Source organism: Anopheles coustani, chromosome 3 (genome assembly GCF_943734705.1).
Source record: "Anopheles coustani chromosome 3, idAnoCousDA_361_x.2, whole genome shotgun sequence".
Taxonomy (NCBI): Eukaryota; Metazoa; Arthropoda; class Insecta; order Diptera; family Culicidae; genus Anopheles; species Anopheles coustani.
In genome coordinates, this window is record NC_071288.1 from 44,159,210 (window position 1) to 44,178,985 (window position 19,776).

General features: G+C 44.2%; 3 protein-coding genes across 3 annotated transcripts in view; 2 read left to right on the top strand and 1 right to left on the bottom strand.

Annotated features, from left to right (window-relative positions):
- Window positions 1–3,200: 3,200 nt before the first annotated feature.
- Window positions 3,201–9,931, top strand: LOC131271410 (transcription factor Sp4-like). Its single transcript, XM_058272825.1, has 9 exons — window positions 3,201–3,293; window positions 3,903–4,457; window positions 4,525–5,020; window positions 5,401–5,943; window positions 6,222–6,694; window positions 6,794–7,901; window positions 8,026–8,231; window positions 8,767–8,913; window positions 9,232–9,931. The coding sequence occupies exons 1-9, from the start codon at window positions 3,201–3,203 to the stop codon at window positions 9,346–9,348; spliced, it is 3,738 nt and encodes a 1,245-aa protein (XP_058128808.1). The 3' UTR covers window positions 9,349–9,931.
- A 753-nt stretch (window positions 9,932–10,684) lies between these two features.
- LOC131271411 (conserved oligomeric Golgi complex subunit 7) lies at window positions 10,685–13,403 on the bottom strand. The gene is made up of 3 exons (XM_058272827.1): window positions 13,365–13,403; window positions 11,260–13,303; window positions 10,685–11,172 (listed from the first exon to the last, which is right to left on the bottom strand). Exons 1-3 carry the CDS (start codon window positions 13,365–13,367, stop codon window positions 11,003–11,005), a joined length of 2,217 nt encoding a protein of 738 aa, XP_058128810.1. The 5' UTR covers window positions 13,368–13,403; the 3' UTR covers window positions 10,685–11,002.
- A 3,520-nt stretch (window positions 13,404–16,923) lies between these two features.
- The window catches only part of LOC131271676 (spectrin beta chain, non-erythrocytic 1), a 61,494-nt gene continuing 58,641 nt past the window's right edge, over window positions 16,924–19,776 (top strand). The window contains exons 1-2 of the mRNA XM_058273182.1: window positions 16,924–16,995; window positions 18,044–18,476. The gene's annotated coding sequence lies outside the window, so the exon portion shown is untranslated. The remainder of the gene's footprint in view (window positions 16,996–18,043; window positions 18,477–19,776) is intronic.

A 19,776-nucleotide genomic window follows, 5' to 3' on the forward strand; every position in this document is an offset into this window, starting at 1 on the left:
ATCCTTTTTCTCTGCAGCTACGAATCACCGACATACGAAAGGTAATTTTATTTCCATATTGTGGTCCTCGCTCTCACATGTTGGCTATGAACTTGTTTTTCGTGTTGCTCATCATACGATCGAACCAGCGTGGTTGATCCTCTGGAAAAGGCTGGCCAATTGACTGGTTTTATTGCCCGAAAAAAAGAAGGTGTGCTCCCTCGCACTACAGGTCCTCGTTCTTTTTTTGGGCGGACACTTTCTTGTACGCTACATAAACGCTACTTCACAGTGCTTACGCAAACCAACCATCATGTCAAGTTTTAAAAACTGTAAATCTGATTTTTGTGAAATTGGAGACCGTCATATAGGTTTGCCTAAGTTTATTTACCAACTTGGTTTAAATCTTTACCCAATATAATAAGGAGGAGTTTGGTAAAAGAGCCTGTGCATCCCTCAAGTGGTGTCTGATTCTACCCTATTCGTAGGTCGATGAGAATGTTGATAGAATCGGGGAAAACACTGTACAGGCCAGAGACTGGCACGAAGCGCGGCTGTGTGCGAAACATGCTCAGTACGGGTTTGGTAGCCATCGGTTGCGCTTGTTGTATGAAGGTGACGCAGTGTTCGTTCATATTATTTATGTTTTACGTATCAAACGATTCGTTTACAAATGTTCAAGTGAGTGATTTTGTTCGTTGCTCGTGTAACAATTGCTTAGATTTGTAGATTATACTTCGAAGCATTGCTAGTCTGCTCTTCAGCACCATCCCAGACATTGTATGTTGCCACAGAGCCCCTATGTTTTGTTCTTACAATGCTTGTGCGAACAGTACGTAGCAGCAATGTTTTAACACATGGACATGCGTTGTTGTACAGTGCATCATAAAATCTTGCTGCTTTGCATGACAAAAAAGGTTAAAAAGTGAAAATGTCCGTAGTTTAGTTTTAAATATTTGTTTAATGTATTGTTAGTGATTTCATGAACTTTTGAATGTTCGTGGGGTTATTAGCATTAAAACGACTCCGTAAATTTTAATTGGTTCTGAGTACAAAAATATGGATATAGATAAACCAAAAGATGGACTCTATTATCTTTATGCGCTGTGAGTATGGAATTAAAATTTTGTATTTTCTTTTTCAGAAATTACAACAATAACGTAGTGTCAAAGCTATGTTGCGCACTGTAGCCGATGCATTTTATGAACTCCTGAACTTGAGCTCGTAAACTAGCCGGGTTGATGCTGTGCGTTTCGTAGCTGTCATCACTTCTGTGTAGAAGCAACCGAGACAAAAAGGTAGCGGAAACAACGCTCCTGGAAAACTTCTAAATAAATGGAAAACAAAACGTAAATCCTTTTGGTGGGTAAACAGTTATCTCAGTGAAGTGTGTATCTCCACATGTGTACAGTGTAACAGTAATCAAGTGTTAAGAGTGATGGAGGCCCGTAGTAGGTTGGTTTGAGTGGTAAACAGTAGCTACGGGCGGAGGCTAAACGGGAGACACCCCGAAAGTGTATTTTCATCAAAACCTCCGTTTCTACTAGTGCCAAAGATGACACAAAACGTGAAGATCAAAGTGGAACCGATAAGTGAACCGGAAAGCCTTAACTCGGCATCGGAATGTGCACCCGAAGGGGGCTCAGTGAAGGTACGCACGTCCAAGCAGAGTGGTAATGTACGACAAAGTAAACTAGCCTACTTGACCAAGCGACATATTTCCCAAACATAACACTGCTCCAAGTGCTTCTCAATTAAGCAGTAGGGGTCGTGCATGTTGAGGTGGAGTTGTCGATGATTCTACTACGGTAGTAAAATTCGTCCATTCATATTGTTTAGGCAACAGCAATTGAATTGTCTTCTCCGTCAATAGCACGGAAAGTTATTCCTTCTGGGCGGATAAACGCAGGGCTCATGGAAAATGAGCGAGAGGAGATGAAGGAGAGACAACAATGCATCGGAACGATGTTGGATAGAGAAATAGATCGAACGACCTGTGAGAGAGTGAAAGAGAAGCTAGAAAACATATTTTCTTTTGGAACAGGAGGGTAGAGGCAGGTTGAAAAGGAATTAGTTTTTCCTGTTTCTATCATTCAACAGTTCGAGGGAATCTTTGTAAGAGAACTACATTTGCAGCACATTTGTTCAATGGACAAAATAAGTTTCCTTTCTTAATATCTACTTTTCTATCCTAGCGAATAGTGGCGCCTCCATTTTCCGCCATTTTGCTTTTCAATACACTCCATGAAAATTTATTATTTCTCTGGCATTTACCCATCTAGCATATTATAGGAAAATTTATTTACCTCGTTGCCCATCACCTTGTTTAAAAGAAGGAGTTTCTGCTATAAGCACTTTGTTACCACCTCCGTCAAAATTGAAAATGTTAGAACATCTCCGCCTCTTTCGTCCGCCAGAAGGTCCAACGTGGTTTTGAGTAGTCTACTGTCCTATTTTACCTTGTGTCCTTTTTATCAAAGATTTGGCAAACAAGGAACTCCCTCTCGCGAGAAATAGATAGTAATTCTACGCAATGTATTTCCCCGCGTAATTTAGGCTATTCAATCTTTTGGTACCATCCTTCGCGTCGTATTTCACTTCATTCACAGAAACATGGGGGTATACACATTGGATGGAAGTCCAAACCTACGAGAGCATGTCGAGCTTACGCACTTTTCCCCAAGCGATTTTGAGCGAAAGGCGGAATAATGCTCTATATTACCCAGTGAGAGTCAATCATATCATTCCAAAAGAGTATTTATCCTCGGATCAACAAATCTTTCTGTTATCCTCCTGGACTTTTTGTTATTCTGATCGGGCAGTGTTTAAAATTGAAATGTTCAAATTAATATTTTGAAGACCCCAAATACTTTTCTCGAGCGTAGCAATCTTGACCGTAGCGATCTCAAATATTTCTTAAATTGACGATGATTGTATTGAAAGCCTCATGTCGAAATATTCCCAAGATCATGTAACGAATAACCATCTCTGCATACAAAAACAACCATCCACTCATCTTCTCCGTTTATGACTCTTTACAGTGATTTGTGCATCATTACTTCGATAAACTAGCATAAATGTTCGGCTAAGCCCATAAACAGTTGTAAACTCAAAAGCGAAAAGATCGTAAACCAATCCGTATAAAAACAGAAACGATATAGCAAATAACGATGGACGTCGCCGGAACACTGCACCACAGACAAGTGTAGGCCGGTGAAGTGATGGATTCCGGCCAGGGTGCATTAGCACCGGGACAGGAGATCAGAATCGTCAGTGCTTCGGTGGTGGCACACTTACAGGCCCAAGGATTACAGGTCCGTTAAATGGCTAGAGGTTCCTGTCGACAGAATCTCGGCCTCGTTTTTGCACCACATTACCTTTCTTCGCTTTTGGGTTTTTGTTTTCTGTAACGGTTTTTTTTTTGTTTTTTACCAGAACTCATTCTTCTTAATCTAATTTATGTAAATAATAATTTCTTACCTTAGTTGAACAATTGGATATTAAATCACACACAAAACAAAGCCATGCTACTAATAACGGAAACAGTGTTTTATTTTGTTATGATTTAGGTTTTAATGCCTTACACCTTTGGTTGATAACAGTCCTATTTATATTGAATGCAATTAATATCTGGATGTGTTTGTTCAACACACTGTTAATGAAGTGCCCCTCTCACACTTTATTTGATTGCAAGTAATTGTTCCTTCGTTGTCCATTAATCACACCCTTAAAACAACAAGAAACAACACAATCACAACAATTTTTGGGTTACTTTGGTTATGATTATGCTTCACCTTGGTGTTAACTCATTTGTTTTATAAATGTACTGTGTTTTCATTGATTGTTCTCATCAAAGGAAGTTTAATATTCATCATCAACATTTTCGTATTATTCTATCCTTTTAATTACTTTACCTTACGAAGGGCAATGAACTCAATGCGGCGATTATGGCGGCTTCGCAGCCGCAAAGTGCCGCCCAACAGCATGTTCAGCATCAGCAACATCAGCAACATCAGCAGCAGCAGCAGCAGCATCAACAGCAGCAGCAGCAACAGCAGCAACAGCAGCAACAACAACAGCAGCAGCAGCAGCAACAGCAACATCAGCAGCAACAACATGCGCAGCAGCAGCAACAGCAATTGCAGCAGCAGCCGCAGCAGCAGCAACAACAACAACAGCAGCTTCAGCAGCAGCAGCAGCAGCAGCAACAACAACAACAGCAGCAGCCACAGCAGCAGCATCAGCAACAACAACATGCGCAACAGCATCCAACCCAGCAGGCGGCACACCAACAAGCACAGCAGCAAGCAGTAGCTGCGCAACAGCAGGCGGTTGCACAGCAGCAAGCTCATCAGCACGCAGTAGCCCAGCAACAACATGCACAGCAACAGCAGCACCAGGCACAGCAGCAGCACGCCCAACAGCAGGCTCAGTTGCAGGCACAAATTCAGCAGGTTTCAGCACAATCACAACCACAGGTCAGTATGCGTTCAAACGTGTTCGCCTCGAATGCTGTAACGTTTCCTGGTTGTGCGCTTCTTTCAGGTGATTACACTACAGCAGCTGCAGAACTTTCTTCCGCAGCATCAGTTGAACGCACTCACGACGGCCGATGGACAGGCGGTACAGGTGTCGGCAGGGCCACCGGGTACCGCACCGGGCTCCACACCGGTCGGCACACCGATGAAAACGTTCGTCACCTCTCCCTCGCAGATGTCCCAGCCACAGATTGTCAGTCTCCAGGGAATACCGCAGCAGTTTCTGCAAGGTGGAGGGCAGTTGATACAGAACCAAAACGGACTGTTCCAGATGGTGCAGCCAGTGCAAACAATTAGCTTGGACGGTGGCCAGGAGACTTTGTACGTACCTGCGGGTGGGCTTCAGGGCCAGCAGCAGCTCATGGCCGGTGCACAGGCGGTGCAAATCAATGGTCAACCGGCTTTTATCACACCGTCCGGACAAATCATACGAGCACCGAATGGGAGCGTTTTACCAGCCAACTTTCTGCAGAACATGACTCAGGCTGTCCAGTTACCTGCCGGTAAGTAAGGGTAATCGCCCATGCTAATCGGTCAATCAGTGTTTTGGGATGCGAAAGTAGTGTCGCTCGCGGCGAGACTTTCTTGTTCGTGGTCTCCAATATAAGAACGATGAACGGTGCTAGTACATTAAAAAATAAACTGCGAAAGTTTAACTACTTATTTCATTTTGGTTTGTGATGTGAAATAAGTACTAACATAGGATGTGATAACAAGAAACGCGATAAGCTTTGTTCGGCACATAAAATCAATGAGCACAAAATTGAACCTAGTTGCTAGCGTAGTCGTTTTTATGTACACTCGCAAACAAACGTGCAAATCACACATCTCTAACATCACCAAACAACAATCGTTCGATATGCTTTCTTTTATCTTCATACAGCGGGTCAGGCTACACTTACCATACCGGGCACTAATATAACCATCCCGTTGGGAACGCCCAACGCCGCGAACGTATTGCATCAAGTTCAACAACAACATCAGCAGCAGCACCAACAGCAGCAGCAACAACAAGTTCAACAACAGCAACAACAAGTGACCCAACAGCACCACCAAGCAACGGCTCAGACGCAACAACAGCAGCAGCAGCCACAGGCTCAACAGCAGCAAGTACAACAGCAGCAGCAGCAACAACAGCAAAGCCAGCAACAGATCGTTCAGCAGCAACAACAGCAACAAGTACAACAGCAGCAGCAGCAGCAGCAGCAACAACAACAGATAGTAGCACAACAGCAAGCAGTAGCTGCAGCAGCAGCAGCAGCGCAGCAACAACAGACAGCAGCCGCAGCCGCCGCCGCTCAGCAGATGCAGCAATTCCAGCAGGCAACGTATACAATACCTGGCACGAACATACAGGTTCCCGCGTCGACGATAGCTGCTTTAAATCAATTCCCAAATAATATTACAACGATTAAGCTAGATGGAGGTAAATAACAACGGTTTCATGTTGCACCCGTACACATTGTGTAGTCGTCAGTATTAGTTTTGTTTTGTTAACGTATTAACGATTCTAGAATATCTGGGTTAAACAGGTTTTTTTTTTAAAAAAGAAAGGTTCTTAAGTCAGTAATCTAGTAGTTCTTGAATTTTAGCGTAGATTGAAACATCACTCTCGTTGTGTTCGCCTACTCAGTTGAGTCCCCCCCTCGCACAGACCCCCTGATTAATTCGTTCTTTCCTTTCTTTCGCTCTATTCTTCTATAGGGCAAAATGTGCAAGTTCGTCCGGCAGGGACGGGGCTTCCGCAGGTTGTACAGTTTCCCATGCAACAGACGATCCCCGTGCAGATGCCGATCTCGACCGCCAATGGACAGACCATTTACCATACCGTCCAAGTGCCGGTACAGCAATTCGGTTCGATGATGCAACCACAGATGCAAGTCATACCGCAGATGCCTCAAATGGCTAATATCATTACCCCGAACGGACAGATTCATCAGATCCAGCTAACCTCGCTGAATCCGTTGGCTGGTCTGCAGGCGGCATCCATGCACCCAAACATAATCCTCCAGCCGCAGCCGGGTCAGACGACGGCGGCTGCCACAGCACAGCAGATTCAGAATGGCCCAAACGGGCCAATGGTGGTCAGTACGGCAAAAGCTGCAGCAGCGGGGCAGGATCCCTCCGGTGGCCACCAGCAGCAACAGCAACAACAGGCTCAGCAGCAGCAACAGCAAGCACAGCAACAACAAGCACAGCAGCAGCAGCAACAACTGCAGCAGCAACAACTGCAGCAACAACAACAACAGCACCTACAGCACCAACAGCAGCTTCAGCAGCAACAACAGCAGCAACAGCAGCAACAGCAGCAACATCAGCAACAGCAGGTGGCAGCAGCTGTAGCTCAGCAGTTGGCAGCAGCCGCAGCAGCTTCGGGCCATACGGGAGCAACTCAACAACAGCAGCAGCAGCAGCAGCAGCAACAGCAGCAGCAGATCCAAATCGCCGGCGGCGCGCTACCGATAACGATAGCAACCGCAGCCGGGCCGCAGCAGATTACGCTACAGCAGCTGCAGGCAATCCCCGTGCAAAACATCCCCGGTATCGGGAACGTTCAGGTGATACCGACAAATTTCATGCAACCGGTTCAACCGCAAACAGCGGCGTCGCAGCCTCAGTTGAACCCGGTCACTCAAGCAGGGCAGCAGCAACAGCAGCAGCAGCAGCAAACGCAGCAGCAGCAGTCTATAGCGGCAGCCCTTCAGCAGGCAGCGGCGCATCCACTATCATCAAGTATAAAGCCGGATCCAAGCGAACCCGCTAAGTGCTTGATTAAGCAGGAACCCCTGTCGTCGCCGCAAGCGGCACTGGCAGCAGCCACCGACGCGTATCCAACGGCGCTCATCGCGTCACCAGTTGGAGGCAACCCTGCGCAGATAGTGACGGTCGGTGGGGCTAGCGGTACGTTGGGGCTCACGTTGCCCAAACGTTCGCCGTCTGCCACCACGACCACTTCGACCCCGACACCCTACCAACAGCAGCAGCCTACTCAGATCGCTATCAAAGGCGGAGGAGCTGAAGTGGTTACTGGCGTTGGTGCGACGGGCCAAACATCCGTTAACGTTAATATCAGTGTCGGTGGTGGTATTAGAACTGGTACTGGTGGTAGCAGAGGTACTAGTCGTAGTGCTGGGAGTTCAGACAATACTTCCTCCGCTCCGGTCGAACGCCGTCGAAAATACTCGCCGCCTCGGGAGATCTCTCCAAACAACGGCGGTGTGCCGAAGCAACGGGTTCGCCGAGTGGCCTGTTCCTGCCCAAACTGTGAGGCGAAAGGTGACGGAACGCAGGACCGGAAAAGGCAACACATCTGTCATGTCAGCGGCTGCAACAAGGTGTACGGCAAAACGTCCCATTTGAGGGCGCATCTAAGATGGCATACAGGTATGATGTCGATCATATCTTAGCTTATGCTGTATTCGATATATCTTTGTTGGTGTCCCTAGCACTTGGGGTCGAGTGAGTGATCATACTTTGCTTAACTTTTTTTTTAAATCCTTTTTCCCAGGTGAGCGACCTTTCGTCTGCAACTGGACGTACTGCGGGAAGCGGTTTACGCGCTCGGACGAGTTGCAGCGGCACCGGAGAACCCACACTGGCGAGAAGCGATTCCAGTGCTTCGAGTGCAACAAGAAGTTCATGCGTAGCGATCATCTCTCCAAGCACATACGTACCCACTCCAAATTGAAGCGAGACCATGTAAGATACATAGAGGTTATTGACGATGACAAGCTTTAGTTAACCTCGGTTGAGCCTTTCAACCGCCTGGACTCACTTTGCATGGGGGTTCTTTACGGTGTCCTGCTTTGTTTCCTTCGGTAGTCATTGTTAACTCGTAAAGTACTGAGCATACACTCTCTGGTAGCATTGCGTTAAAGAACATACTCAATTTTAAATTACTTTTTAACGGAAAAAAAAGTTGAAAGTAATCGACAGTTAGGTATTTGCGACGTATTGCACAACTCGTCGCGTTTGTGTGCTATGCCTTTGTCTACCTTTTTAGTTTACCTTTCTTTTCTCCGAGCATGTTTTTCAGTAGCCTTAATGCGTAGTGGATAATATTCGTTTTCTATTTGTGTTTTTCTTTTGTCTTATTTTTTCCATTTCGATCCTTCCGTCTATATTACACGCTCTGTTGTACATTGATGTACCTGGTTGGTATGGTACGTGGTGGTATGGTGGATACTATTTTACGTGGTGTTTTCCCCCGGGTCATTGTGCACGGTTTACTGCGTGACGGTATAATTAGTCTGGCGATGAACTTCTGTATGAGGAGGAAGAAATCCTTGAAAATGATGACACTGACTACAAAACGGACGACGACGATGAAAACGATGCCGACGGCGTGCGAATGTCGTCACCGAACGGGTCGGCCGAAACATTGGCCGATTTAAAGGTAAACCAAAAGGGTACCGCCTTCAGTGTGTGCTGCTTCTGGGTTGAGGGTTGGGTGGAAGGTGCAGTGTGGACGCCGTCACCGATTAATCGTTCCAAGAGTACACAGCATAAATAAAGTAAAGTAGTTAGTTGTTTTGCTACGGTACATTGCAATATCGGTTTTAAGTTTCTAGTAATCACGCAGAATAGATTTATGTGTTGAAAGTTCTTTTTCGCGTCGTTTTTCGGTTTTTTCTTGCAAAATTATAAATGCTTTGGCTGATGTGATAATTAAGTTAAGTAAAATATTCTTTTTACTCTACCCACGTCTTTCCAGGATCTCGGGTCGATTCATTCGGGATCGGAGGAGATGGACAGTATCGACAGCTCGGACCAGAAAATGATGATCACCATTGGCAACGACGATCCGGAGCAGCCGATAGAATCAAACTAGCAGTACCCGCTATTATCGAATACGATAAGCATTACTTTTGATTAGGTGCCACATAGAGCAAGAAAGGTAGCACATCATATGAGTTATCGATTTCGTAATGGTTCAATACGAGTACCTTCACGTAAGGCACGGATGAAATTGGTTCTTTTTGGGCTTGACGATTTTTACATACAGTTAAAATCGCGAGTTATCGACTACGGTTGTCGATAATACTCGTCTGAAGGACGGTGCGTATTTAAATTGCATATATACCATTACATGTGTTTACGTTTCATTGTAGTTTCAATCGAAATCGTCTTCTTGTCTCGTAAAATCTGATTTTGCAGTCGGTGGTCCATGTCCACCATAAGAACATAAAACTGCAATGAAACATCAATATTGTATTATTCGTCTATTTCGAAAGGTAGTATAAAGCATAAGATAACTTAGTTTAATACAGAGTAAAAATTATGTGTTAACATAACAAATGGTAGATTTTAACGGAAGTAGTGCAACGAACATAACGGCCTGTATAGTTTGTACACATTCGTGCGTATGGACTTTGTAAATAAATATTTTAAATGGTTTTATTTATCAAACATGATTGGATAGGTGGAATTTGTTGAATTGAAAATTAGATGATTAGACTTTTTTTTTGTTATCCTAGGACAAAGAGCAACAACAGTGTAAACAACAGTACAGTGAATAGAGCCACTTTTATTGTAGCAGGGACTAGTTTAAAATGTTTTTTTTCCTTATCGACATGGCATTAAACAGTGTATGCAGGCAAGAGACCCATTGGGGCTACCAAGAAGGGCGATAGGATGCGAAACGAAATGGATAGCCTACTTTTCTACCCACCGACCGCTCAGTTTTCATCAATGTGCAATTTTCTTTAACATGGATGATTTTTTCTGAAAGCATATTGTATTTTCAGTAGAAAGATGTAATTTGCAAATATTTTAAACATTTGTTAGTAACTTATTAGTATAATGCAAGGTATTTATTCTAATACACATTTTACCATTTAATAATGGAAAGAACGGAATTTTTCATCATTTCCAAACAATTTCCCAAAACGAAACAAACGCTTGCAGCAAACAATTGCAAGATGCGATAGACAAATAATTTGGTCAGTGCAGCTCTGATGGTCGGCGGGTGAATAATTGTGTTATCCTTTTTTTTGTTGATGATCCTGTAACTGCCTGCCCGCCTGTTTCGATAGTCTTACCGGTGACCTCTCTATCGATGCACCACTAAAGGATGGTTTTCCAATCAGGCATGGTGTTTGATAAATTAATTGTGTTTTTAACACACCCAAATTAGGGGTAATTTTGGCTTACTTGAGCTGTTTGAAAATAATATTCTACAGGTATCGTTGGCGGTTGAAATCCGTTTTTTAAACAAGAATCGCGACGCACGCTCCCGCGCGTGAATTAAAAGAAGAATGTAAATACACAGTGACAAACGGAAAAACAAAAACACGAAATGTATGTACGATCATCGCGGCCAATAAAATGGAGATGACGATATGTCCAGAGAGAACAACAAAACTCAAAGTTTATCGTACTGTTTTTCTTTGGGATTACACTGCAAATGAAAAGGTTGGGTTTGATCTTTTCTTTGTGGATATTGCACGAGAATGCATTTGTTTTTATTAAATATCAACTACTGGTTAACATGATATCAAATTTCGTTTTTGACGGATGGCGGCAACCAGCTCCGGATCACAACCGGCCGCGGCAGCCGAATAAGACTCCAGCGGAGCACGAAGCAATTTGACGGTCTGCTGCAAATTACTACCCAGCGATTGGCCCATCTCCTCCAGCACGCTTCCGAAGTATTCTGCAAAATAGAAGCTATCGTTACTGTACTTTTGCCTAGGTTGAAACCGGGTAAATCATCAACAACTACTGCATCCGCTTGTCTTACCGATATCCGTTGCCAACTGCTTTGCGCCCGAAACACTGAGCGAACAGATGTTTTCTATCTGCTCCACATATAGCGCCTCCGACTCTTCGACGACCAGCGCCAAAAATACGTCCGCCCCGGGGCGACTGGAGGCGTACCGCGTGTCCGCAACCTCCAGCACCGTCTTCAGCACGGCTGCCGGAGAAAGCAGCAGTGGTTCGAGGTGCTGCGGCAGCGTGAGCAAATACTGACAGATAAGAGTGATGTACTCCTGCGGGGCGAAGCTGTAATCAGGCAAAGCATCCATCGATCCCGGGTTGCTTGCCGGTTCGATCTGCTTGAAATGCTTCGTGATCGGTGAAAACGCTATCCGCAGCATTGTGTCGTGGATGTCTTCGCACGTGCGCTTCATTCGCTCGTGAAACTCGGCGAAGTGTTCGGGTCCGGCTTCCGATGCCGGCTGGGACTGCTGTTGGAATGTGGTGGCAAGTTTTTGTAGCTCGTTTGCATCGCCCTTTGTGTGCAGGCGGTACTCGAAGCGCGCTTCCTTCGCTCCTGTAGTGAGCTGGGCCTGTTTTGCTAACACCTGCTGGATAAACCTGTGCTCGAGCTCGTGCACGGACTGGCGGAACCCACCGAGACACTGGAGAAGTACCACGCTCAGCTGCAGAAGATTCCAGTCCGTTTGATTCGGCTGGCTAGCGGCCAGTTGTTTCTGCACCTTGTTGTACTGGTCCAGGTAGGAGGTGAGATAGTTTTGCACCACGCTGCCCAGTGATAGGAGAGCACAGTTTTGGGTGATTACCTGACAACGGTCCATCGCTGACGTAGCCAAGCGTACGACTATCACGTTGGCACTTTGAAGATTGTGCACACTATCCGATGGGGTCGGTCCGACGATCGTGTGATTTTGTAGTGACAGTTCGAGCTGAGAGTTTTCCATCGTAGGATATTCCTTGAGGAAAACACCGAAGTACAGGAACATGGAGATCGCCAACCGATCGATGATCGTTTCGTCATCGCAGTGGACGTCTTGCTGGGATCGCCCACGTACCAAAGCTTCCACCTTACTACCCACCTCGATGTTAGCAAGGGAAAATTGAGACAACATCCAGAATTTATCCGACGCTCGCTTCAACGCGCTCCGGACCACACTTTCGCGCGTTGGATCGAGATTTTCCAGCGCTTCGGCGACGGCTAGTACGCAATCGTTGGCATTCCCGAAACACTGGTTACACCAGCGAAGGTGATTTTTCAGCAGTTCCACCAGTACGTCGTAGAACTCCTTCAGCACACCCGAGCCTCCGCTTTCACTTCCGTCCACGGCGTTGCGCCAGTGCTCTTGAACGAAGCTTTTCAGCACGGTACGGTAGTACTGCTTCAACTGCGCCAACCGATCGATTCCCTCGAATATGCCAACGTATCGTCGGCAGGCGGCACTGTCCATCGAGCGCATGGCAGCGACCACCGATGGGCTGATGAGGGCTTCGAGGCGATTTTTGAAATATTCCACCTGACTCTCGCGCTCCGTGTGCCCGTGCAGCGCGACCTGAGCGGCGAGTGATTTCTGCAGCGACAGCAGCTTGCTGCTCGAAGCATCGATGTCCGATTTCTCCAGCAAATCGTCTAGCTCGCCGGCTAACTTACCCCAGCCGTCCGCTTCCTGAAGGCACTGTTTGGAGGTTTGCAACTGCCGTTTGATAGAGTCCAACCGCTCCAGGCTGGCCATGCAGTCGCCGGTTTCGGTGTGCAAGTGTGAGATTTCTCGCTGCACCTGGTCCATGCGCTGCTTAAGCAGACCGGATTCGATTTGTAGCATTTGGGCATCGTTGACCACCTTCGGAATGTTTTTCAACACCTGGCCACCGGTTTGCTCCAACGCGACATTAATCTGCTGAACGTAGAGTTGCATCTTCGACACGAGCGAGGAAACAAATGCTTCCTTGCTGCTGGCGTGGCCGCCTGGTTGGCTACCAGCGGAAACGGCAGCATTTTGAGACCGCTCGTATGACTGGTTGATCCACGTACTGACGTCGAAATCATCCCCGGAAAAAGCGCTCACATCCTGCATTATAAGGAGTACAAATCAATTATTTTTAGATGAAATCGCCTCTCAAAACACTTACCATTTTGTTATATTTACGCAAAGTTGTTGACGTCGGAAGATTTTTTCAATGTTTGACACAATGAGTCAATAGTCACCACATTTAATCACCACCCAACCTTTGTTTACGTTATGAAGCGTTATGTTGGTAACGTATGACACCTCCAGAATTTGAAATTGTCGTTTTGTTCAACTTGACCGTCATACGTTAAGTTCACGAATTAACAAACGGAAAGTTTTGCAGATGTTTGAATGGATGATGGATGTCACGTGTCCTTTATATTTATGTTTTCCAGTGCCTTTTGCTACATGGAACATTTATTGCTTCTTCTTCTTTGGCTTAACATTTCTTCGATCATAACTGCCCATTTAGGGTTTACTAAACTTTCTTCCCGTTGTGTACTTAGATAGTCAGTCCTCTCGAGCCCCAGCCCACGAGGGATTGTCCAACTGCACGTAGGCACATTTTTATTCGACAAAATCGCTCGACTATCCCGTACCCCAAAGGTTATTTCTAGAGTAAATGAATACTCAAGGGTTGAACAGTCGGGCTTTAATAAAAACAAACCCTTTGAATTATTATATCATAACTTCTTTTAATGCTTCTCATGCTTCATGTATTGTATCATGAAGTTGTTCTGAGTTGGTTTGGGGGAGCAGTTCAGGGATGGATTAGCGTTCTGAATATATAATTAGAATGATGATTTGCCTTCTTTTGCTCGTTCACAGCGTCCCATGCCCAAACTCAATGGAATGTTCCTGATGTATCTGATGTGTATCTAGCTGTCGTATGGTCACGTATGAATTTATTATAATCGACGGTCACAGCCAACTATGCTCGAAGATAGAAGCATAAGGAAGGCTATTAAAGTACCAAAACTAAACTTCTCAAGTTCACCTACATAATTTACTGCAGGTAAAAAAATTCTGCCCCACAGGTAACATTCAAGGTCGACTCGCCAAAACACGTACAACCTCCATTATCGTATTCCCAAATATGTGCAATCAATACGTGCAATAGGTATCATGGAACCTAGCACATGGTCAACACACATCCGCCAATGGGTTCGTTTTTGTATTTGGATAAATGATTGTCAAGTTCGTTTCATAGTAAACAGGCGAATGATATATGGTTAAGAGACGAATCAAAATAACTAGGCTTGTTCTGGCAACAAGTTGAATTTCGGCGCTATGTTTTCATTTTCAATTATGTAATTCTTATCCGTGTGTCGGAAAGTGAAAACATCTTGAAAGCAATATTCGTGGCTTTGGTGAACCAATTACGTTCGGTTTCGGCTGACGGAAAACTGCTGTCCACGAAATATCGTGGATCACGAATTAAAGGACCGACTAAATTTCAATATAATGTCTTCATTGCAAATGGGCCGCATGGGCGTGTACTAGTGCTATGATTCCCCAGTCCGTGGACAGGTCATTCAATAGATTGCATATTTTGTAGCACTTCTCCTGTTGCACTAAAACGGATGATGATCGTTCCCTGCGCCGAGGTGTACGTACCGATCGTACGTGACCGGACTGTCCAATGTCATGGTACACGGCGAAGTTATGGATATAGACCCGACACGCAGTGAAATAGAATCGATAGCAAGCGAATGCCGAGCGTATAAAAGATCTATGAACTACCGAATTCCACATCATTACGCCCTGGAACGTGAATACTGTTGGTAGTGTAAAATTTTTCGTGCCTTGTGATTCTCATTCAACAGAGCTCTCTGTTGCAGCTGTTAAAATCGCGAAAAATCTCACTACAAACAAATCGAAATGGCTGTTAAATTTGTGGTGAGTGATGTGTGTTTGTGATTTAGACGTTGAAAAATGTTTGCTAAAGTGAGGCTGTTGGTTGTAACTGCAAAAAAAAAAAAAAAATAAAAACGGTGAATATTTCGTTTTAGATCGCTGTTGTTTTGGCTGTAGTGGCCTGCACGTTGGCAGCACCAGCACCGGAACCGAAACCAGATCCAAAGGCACAGTTTCTAGCAGCGGCACCTGTGGCATACTCGGTCGGAGCATATCCTTATGCTTATACCGGCTACGTTTCACCGTACAGCAGTGTTATCTCTCCTTATGCTACCTATGCATATCCTAGTCTAGGTGAGCTAAGCATCATGATCATGTCGTGCGTCCACACTTTTTCAACATTCAAAGTAATGCAATGCAACGCTTCTTTTTTATTTACCCACAGCGTACAGCTACAACTATCCATATGCTATCGTGTAAAGATCTCGGATGTCTCCACCGCTAGCGAGCTTTATTTTCAATGCTTACTCCCACTATACGAACAAAAACCCAGCACAAATAAATAAAAACAGTTCAGTACAATTTCAGTCGTCGGAAGATGGTAGCGATTTTTGTATGGATGACAAACAAATAAATTGGGTTTGGGAAGTTGGACACCTCTGTACAGAAACTAAATAGGATTCTTCACGGCACAGTGAAGCTGACATCATCTAACCGTATCTATGGAATTAATAAATCCGGTTCAATAAACAGCTTTTAAGACACTTTGCTGATTCCATCTATTTTCCAATGCATGATGCTGGGTTCAACCGAATTGAAGCGACATACCAAAATGAAATTTGTTTGCCTGTTATCAGCTGTATATTTCTTGATCTAATATTGTTCCAATGTTGAAACTATTGCTCTATAATGCTTTCTTTAATTCTTCCACAGCACAAAAACCTTACTATGAACTGAGTCTTGGCAAAGTATTACTAAACTCTAAAGCAACACTGGTTATTGATATTCGATATTTTTATAACATCCTAAAGTAGAGCTAACAGCAAGAAATAACGAATTGACTTGAAGATATTCTCTGAAGTAGAGTTAATAGCGAGAAATACAGTTTGTATTTATTGTTTTTACAGTAATAATTCTTTAATAGGATTCATAAAAACGCAAATAGTACATGTTTTTGTAGACCGAATAATTTCTTTTTCAAACAGTCAACGGTTTCCTTCAAAGATAACTTGCATACATTTAGGCGTGTACTGATGGTGGTTTGGTTGCATACTTTCAGGAGTTTCTCACGACCGGTAATCGGTAATCTGCCGGTACCGGTTCGGTGTGAATGTCACAAATGACACACATCCGCCATTGTGAATCTATTCATACGCAGCATTAATTTCCTCAAAAACTAGAAACGGTCGATAAATATTCACTTGTACAAAGTTGTTGGTCTGAAAAAGACCTTTCATTTGAGGGGTTTGTTGTGAATATTGGTTCTATGAATAAAAAGTTATTTGGAAAATGGTAAATATTTGACTAAATTGGTTTATCTACCTTGTTCCGGTAGAGTTCTATCTCTTTTCCACACAATTAATTTTCTCAAAAACTAAAAATGCTGGAAAAATCGTTTGCAACATAAAGTTGTGTATCTTAAAAAGACTTTTCATTTAAGGGGTTAAAAGTACAAATTGGTTATGCGATCATAAAGATAATAACAAATTTGTTTTGGCAGCTTGAAATTCCTACCAAGGTTTCTGCACCTATTTTCCACACACATATTTTTTCAGTCTCTCTGAAACTCAACTCAGCTTGAGCTGCCAGTTACTCTCCGGCGATCGACGTGTACGGTTCAGGTTAGCAGGCTGTCCGAATGTTTAATTTAAAACGGAGAAACAGAAATCACTGTTGTGAGTTGTTTTTTATCTGGTAAACTGTATTAGCTTACTTTATTTGTATGCTAGAAGAAAGTGTCGTGCATAAAATGTGCATAGTTTAGCCTCGTTCGGCGCCATCATTATCACTTGAGGCTGTGCTTGTGCCGGGATTCTGTTGTCCATTTACACGATCGTCTCGAGCGTCGCGTGGCAACGGGGATAGCGAGTCCCCGGTGAACGATATTGGTTTGCCGTGTGTTTATTTAGATGATCTGTGGTTAAAATAACAATGGCTCGAGTCGATGTAGCGGGTTGTGCGTGGTTTAAAAATGCATCGTTTTAACAAGCAACGAGACGCATGCCCACCAGGCTCGATTTCTCCAATCCATCCAGGGCATCGAGTCTAGTTTTTGGGATTCGGAGCAAGGTGGTGTGCGTGCGAGGCACGGTGCGATCGCGAGGACTGGACACTGCTGAAGTTGATAGTGTCCGTAGTTTCGCTCCAGGAACACACGATCTACGCTGCGTGGAATGGAGATCGGGCGTACGAGTGTGTGAGTGGGTGTTGCGTGCGTGATTACGTTTCCTCAGGATTTCGAAGCGCAATCCCGCGGATGAAAATAGTACCTCCGGGATCGACGGCAGGGTTGATGGAAAAGTGGGCAGTGGAAAAATAGGCATCGGTTTTCCCTGCGTAGGAATACTTGATCAATCGATGGCAAACCGACTGGAGTCCTCAAAATATTCTCCAAACTCTACGAAGATCCCTGCGAATGTTACTTGATCAATAGATGGCAAACCGACTGAAGTCCTCACAATATTCTCCAAAGTCTACGAAGTCCTTGTGAATGTTATATGACGTTGAATGCATAATCAACCTTTGCGAAAAAGAATATCAACCATGCTTGAGATAAAACGAAAGAAGATGAAGCTACCGAGAGGACTTAAATTAAATACCAATGGTGTTGTTTTCATACATAGTTTTCTTATGAATAAGAAATTATGTTAATGAAAATGTGTTAGATTTTAGCTTCTGTTTCGCTACACCAGTTTATTAATGCTATTTTGTATTCAATTTTAGGAAGTGATTTACAACTACGGCTGATCGTTTATTTGATGTGCAGGCGAGGTGAGGAGAGAATATATAATAAAAGTGCAAAGCATCTCATAACATCATCGAGAGAAAAATATTTCCTCAACAAGCCGATAAAATTTTAAGCGTGTTTCGTTCCATTATTTTACCCAAAAAATTACTGCCGTCGTTAATTTACGCAAGGTGCACCAAATTGTTGGCGAAGAAAGTGTTGTGTGCTTCCGTTTGAAACAGTGCAATCACCCTGTAGTGAAGTGTCCTTTTTCCACAACTCGCTTTGGCTTTGGCGACAACACCGGAGCAGGAACACGGAGCCTAAAGTGAAAGCTAGTCGAACTGTGAGTTCAATTTATATTTCGTTCAAAACGGTGGAACACGTAAGCCGCAACTCTGGAGTACGTGTACGGAGACGATTTCAAAGGTAAGCAACACAAAAAAAAAACATAATCGAATCGCATTGTAATTTGGGAAGTATTCTAGCCATTTTAAAATACATATGCATATCAAGTTGACACGGTAATTTATGCCTTTTCAACTCGGTTTGCATCACTGTAAGACGAATAGCGAAAAGTAAAGATGTCCTGTACGACTTTAACGAACTCTTTGTTAATTCGCGTCTTTTTTTATTTTTCTTTTTCCACCAAGTTTCCACGTTCAATGATTTTTTTCTTGTCCCTGTATTTAATAAGCAAAAACATGAAACATAATTATTTACATTATTGTTCTTTTACTATTTTTCTGCTAACGCGTACAGTTCCATTACTTCAAAGTGTATAAAATTTCGCGCGTTTTTTTAGCGTTTCCCAGCTCTTGATAATTTTATCTCGGAGGAGCTGTACGCACTCCGTAATAAGTACTGTACGCTAATTTCTCTTGCAACACACTCAAAAAACACGCACACATGGCCATCATAAGGCTCGAGGAATCCTTAAGGTTCGCTTCATTCCTCACCACCATCATTCGCTCCTTCGTTTTCAACACCGTCGAAGTACATTTTCATCATTCCACGGGCGTGTGTGTCTTTATTTGACGTTAATTTTTCCCTTCGGTTTCTCCGTTCTTTCGTTCTATCAGAAATGGGATGTCGGGGTTGTTTTTTTCCCCCGCTCCTTCTGCGATCGACCCCTGCAGCATCACACCCGGGTGTTGTTGTTCGTCGATCTTCCGTTTCCTTAAACTCTTTCGCTGTTGTTGTTGTTCGTTTCTTTTTCTGAACTCAACGAAAACCCGTTCCACGCCCGGCTGTGTCGCCTGGCTGCCGTTGTCTGCATTTTTCTACTTTTTATGCTGGCGAAGGAACCTCGGAGGAATCGAAAAACAAAATGCGGTGCGGCTCGGCTGGCGGGACGGTTTTTTTTTCTCCACGTCTTCTCTTACCGCTGGATCACTTTCTGACGTTGACTCAGAAGAGATTGAGTAACCATTCTGGACCAGAAAGTTAAGATCGAAAAAGCGACTGTCAGTGGTGGGGATCGTGTTATGAGCTTAAGATTGTTTGATGTTGTTGTATGCTGCCCGATTTTTGTTTTCGGTCCTCTCGTTCCCTCATTTGTTCCCGCTGCCTTCGAAAGGGCGAACGTTGGTATCGATATGCCTTTTATTTTTGAAGTTTCCTTTTGGCAAACGTAACCCAAGGAAACCTTCAAGGCGCACTCCTCTTCCCCGTGTTGCGCCTGTGTTGGTGTTTCGGAAACTTGTTCTTCCACTTCCTTCCTTCGGCA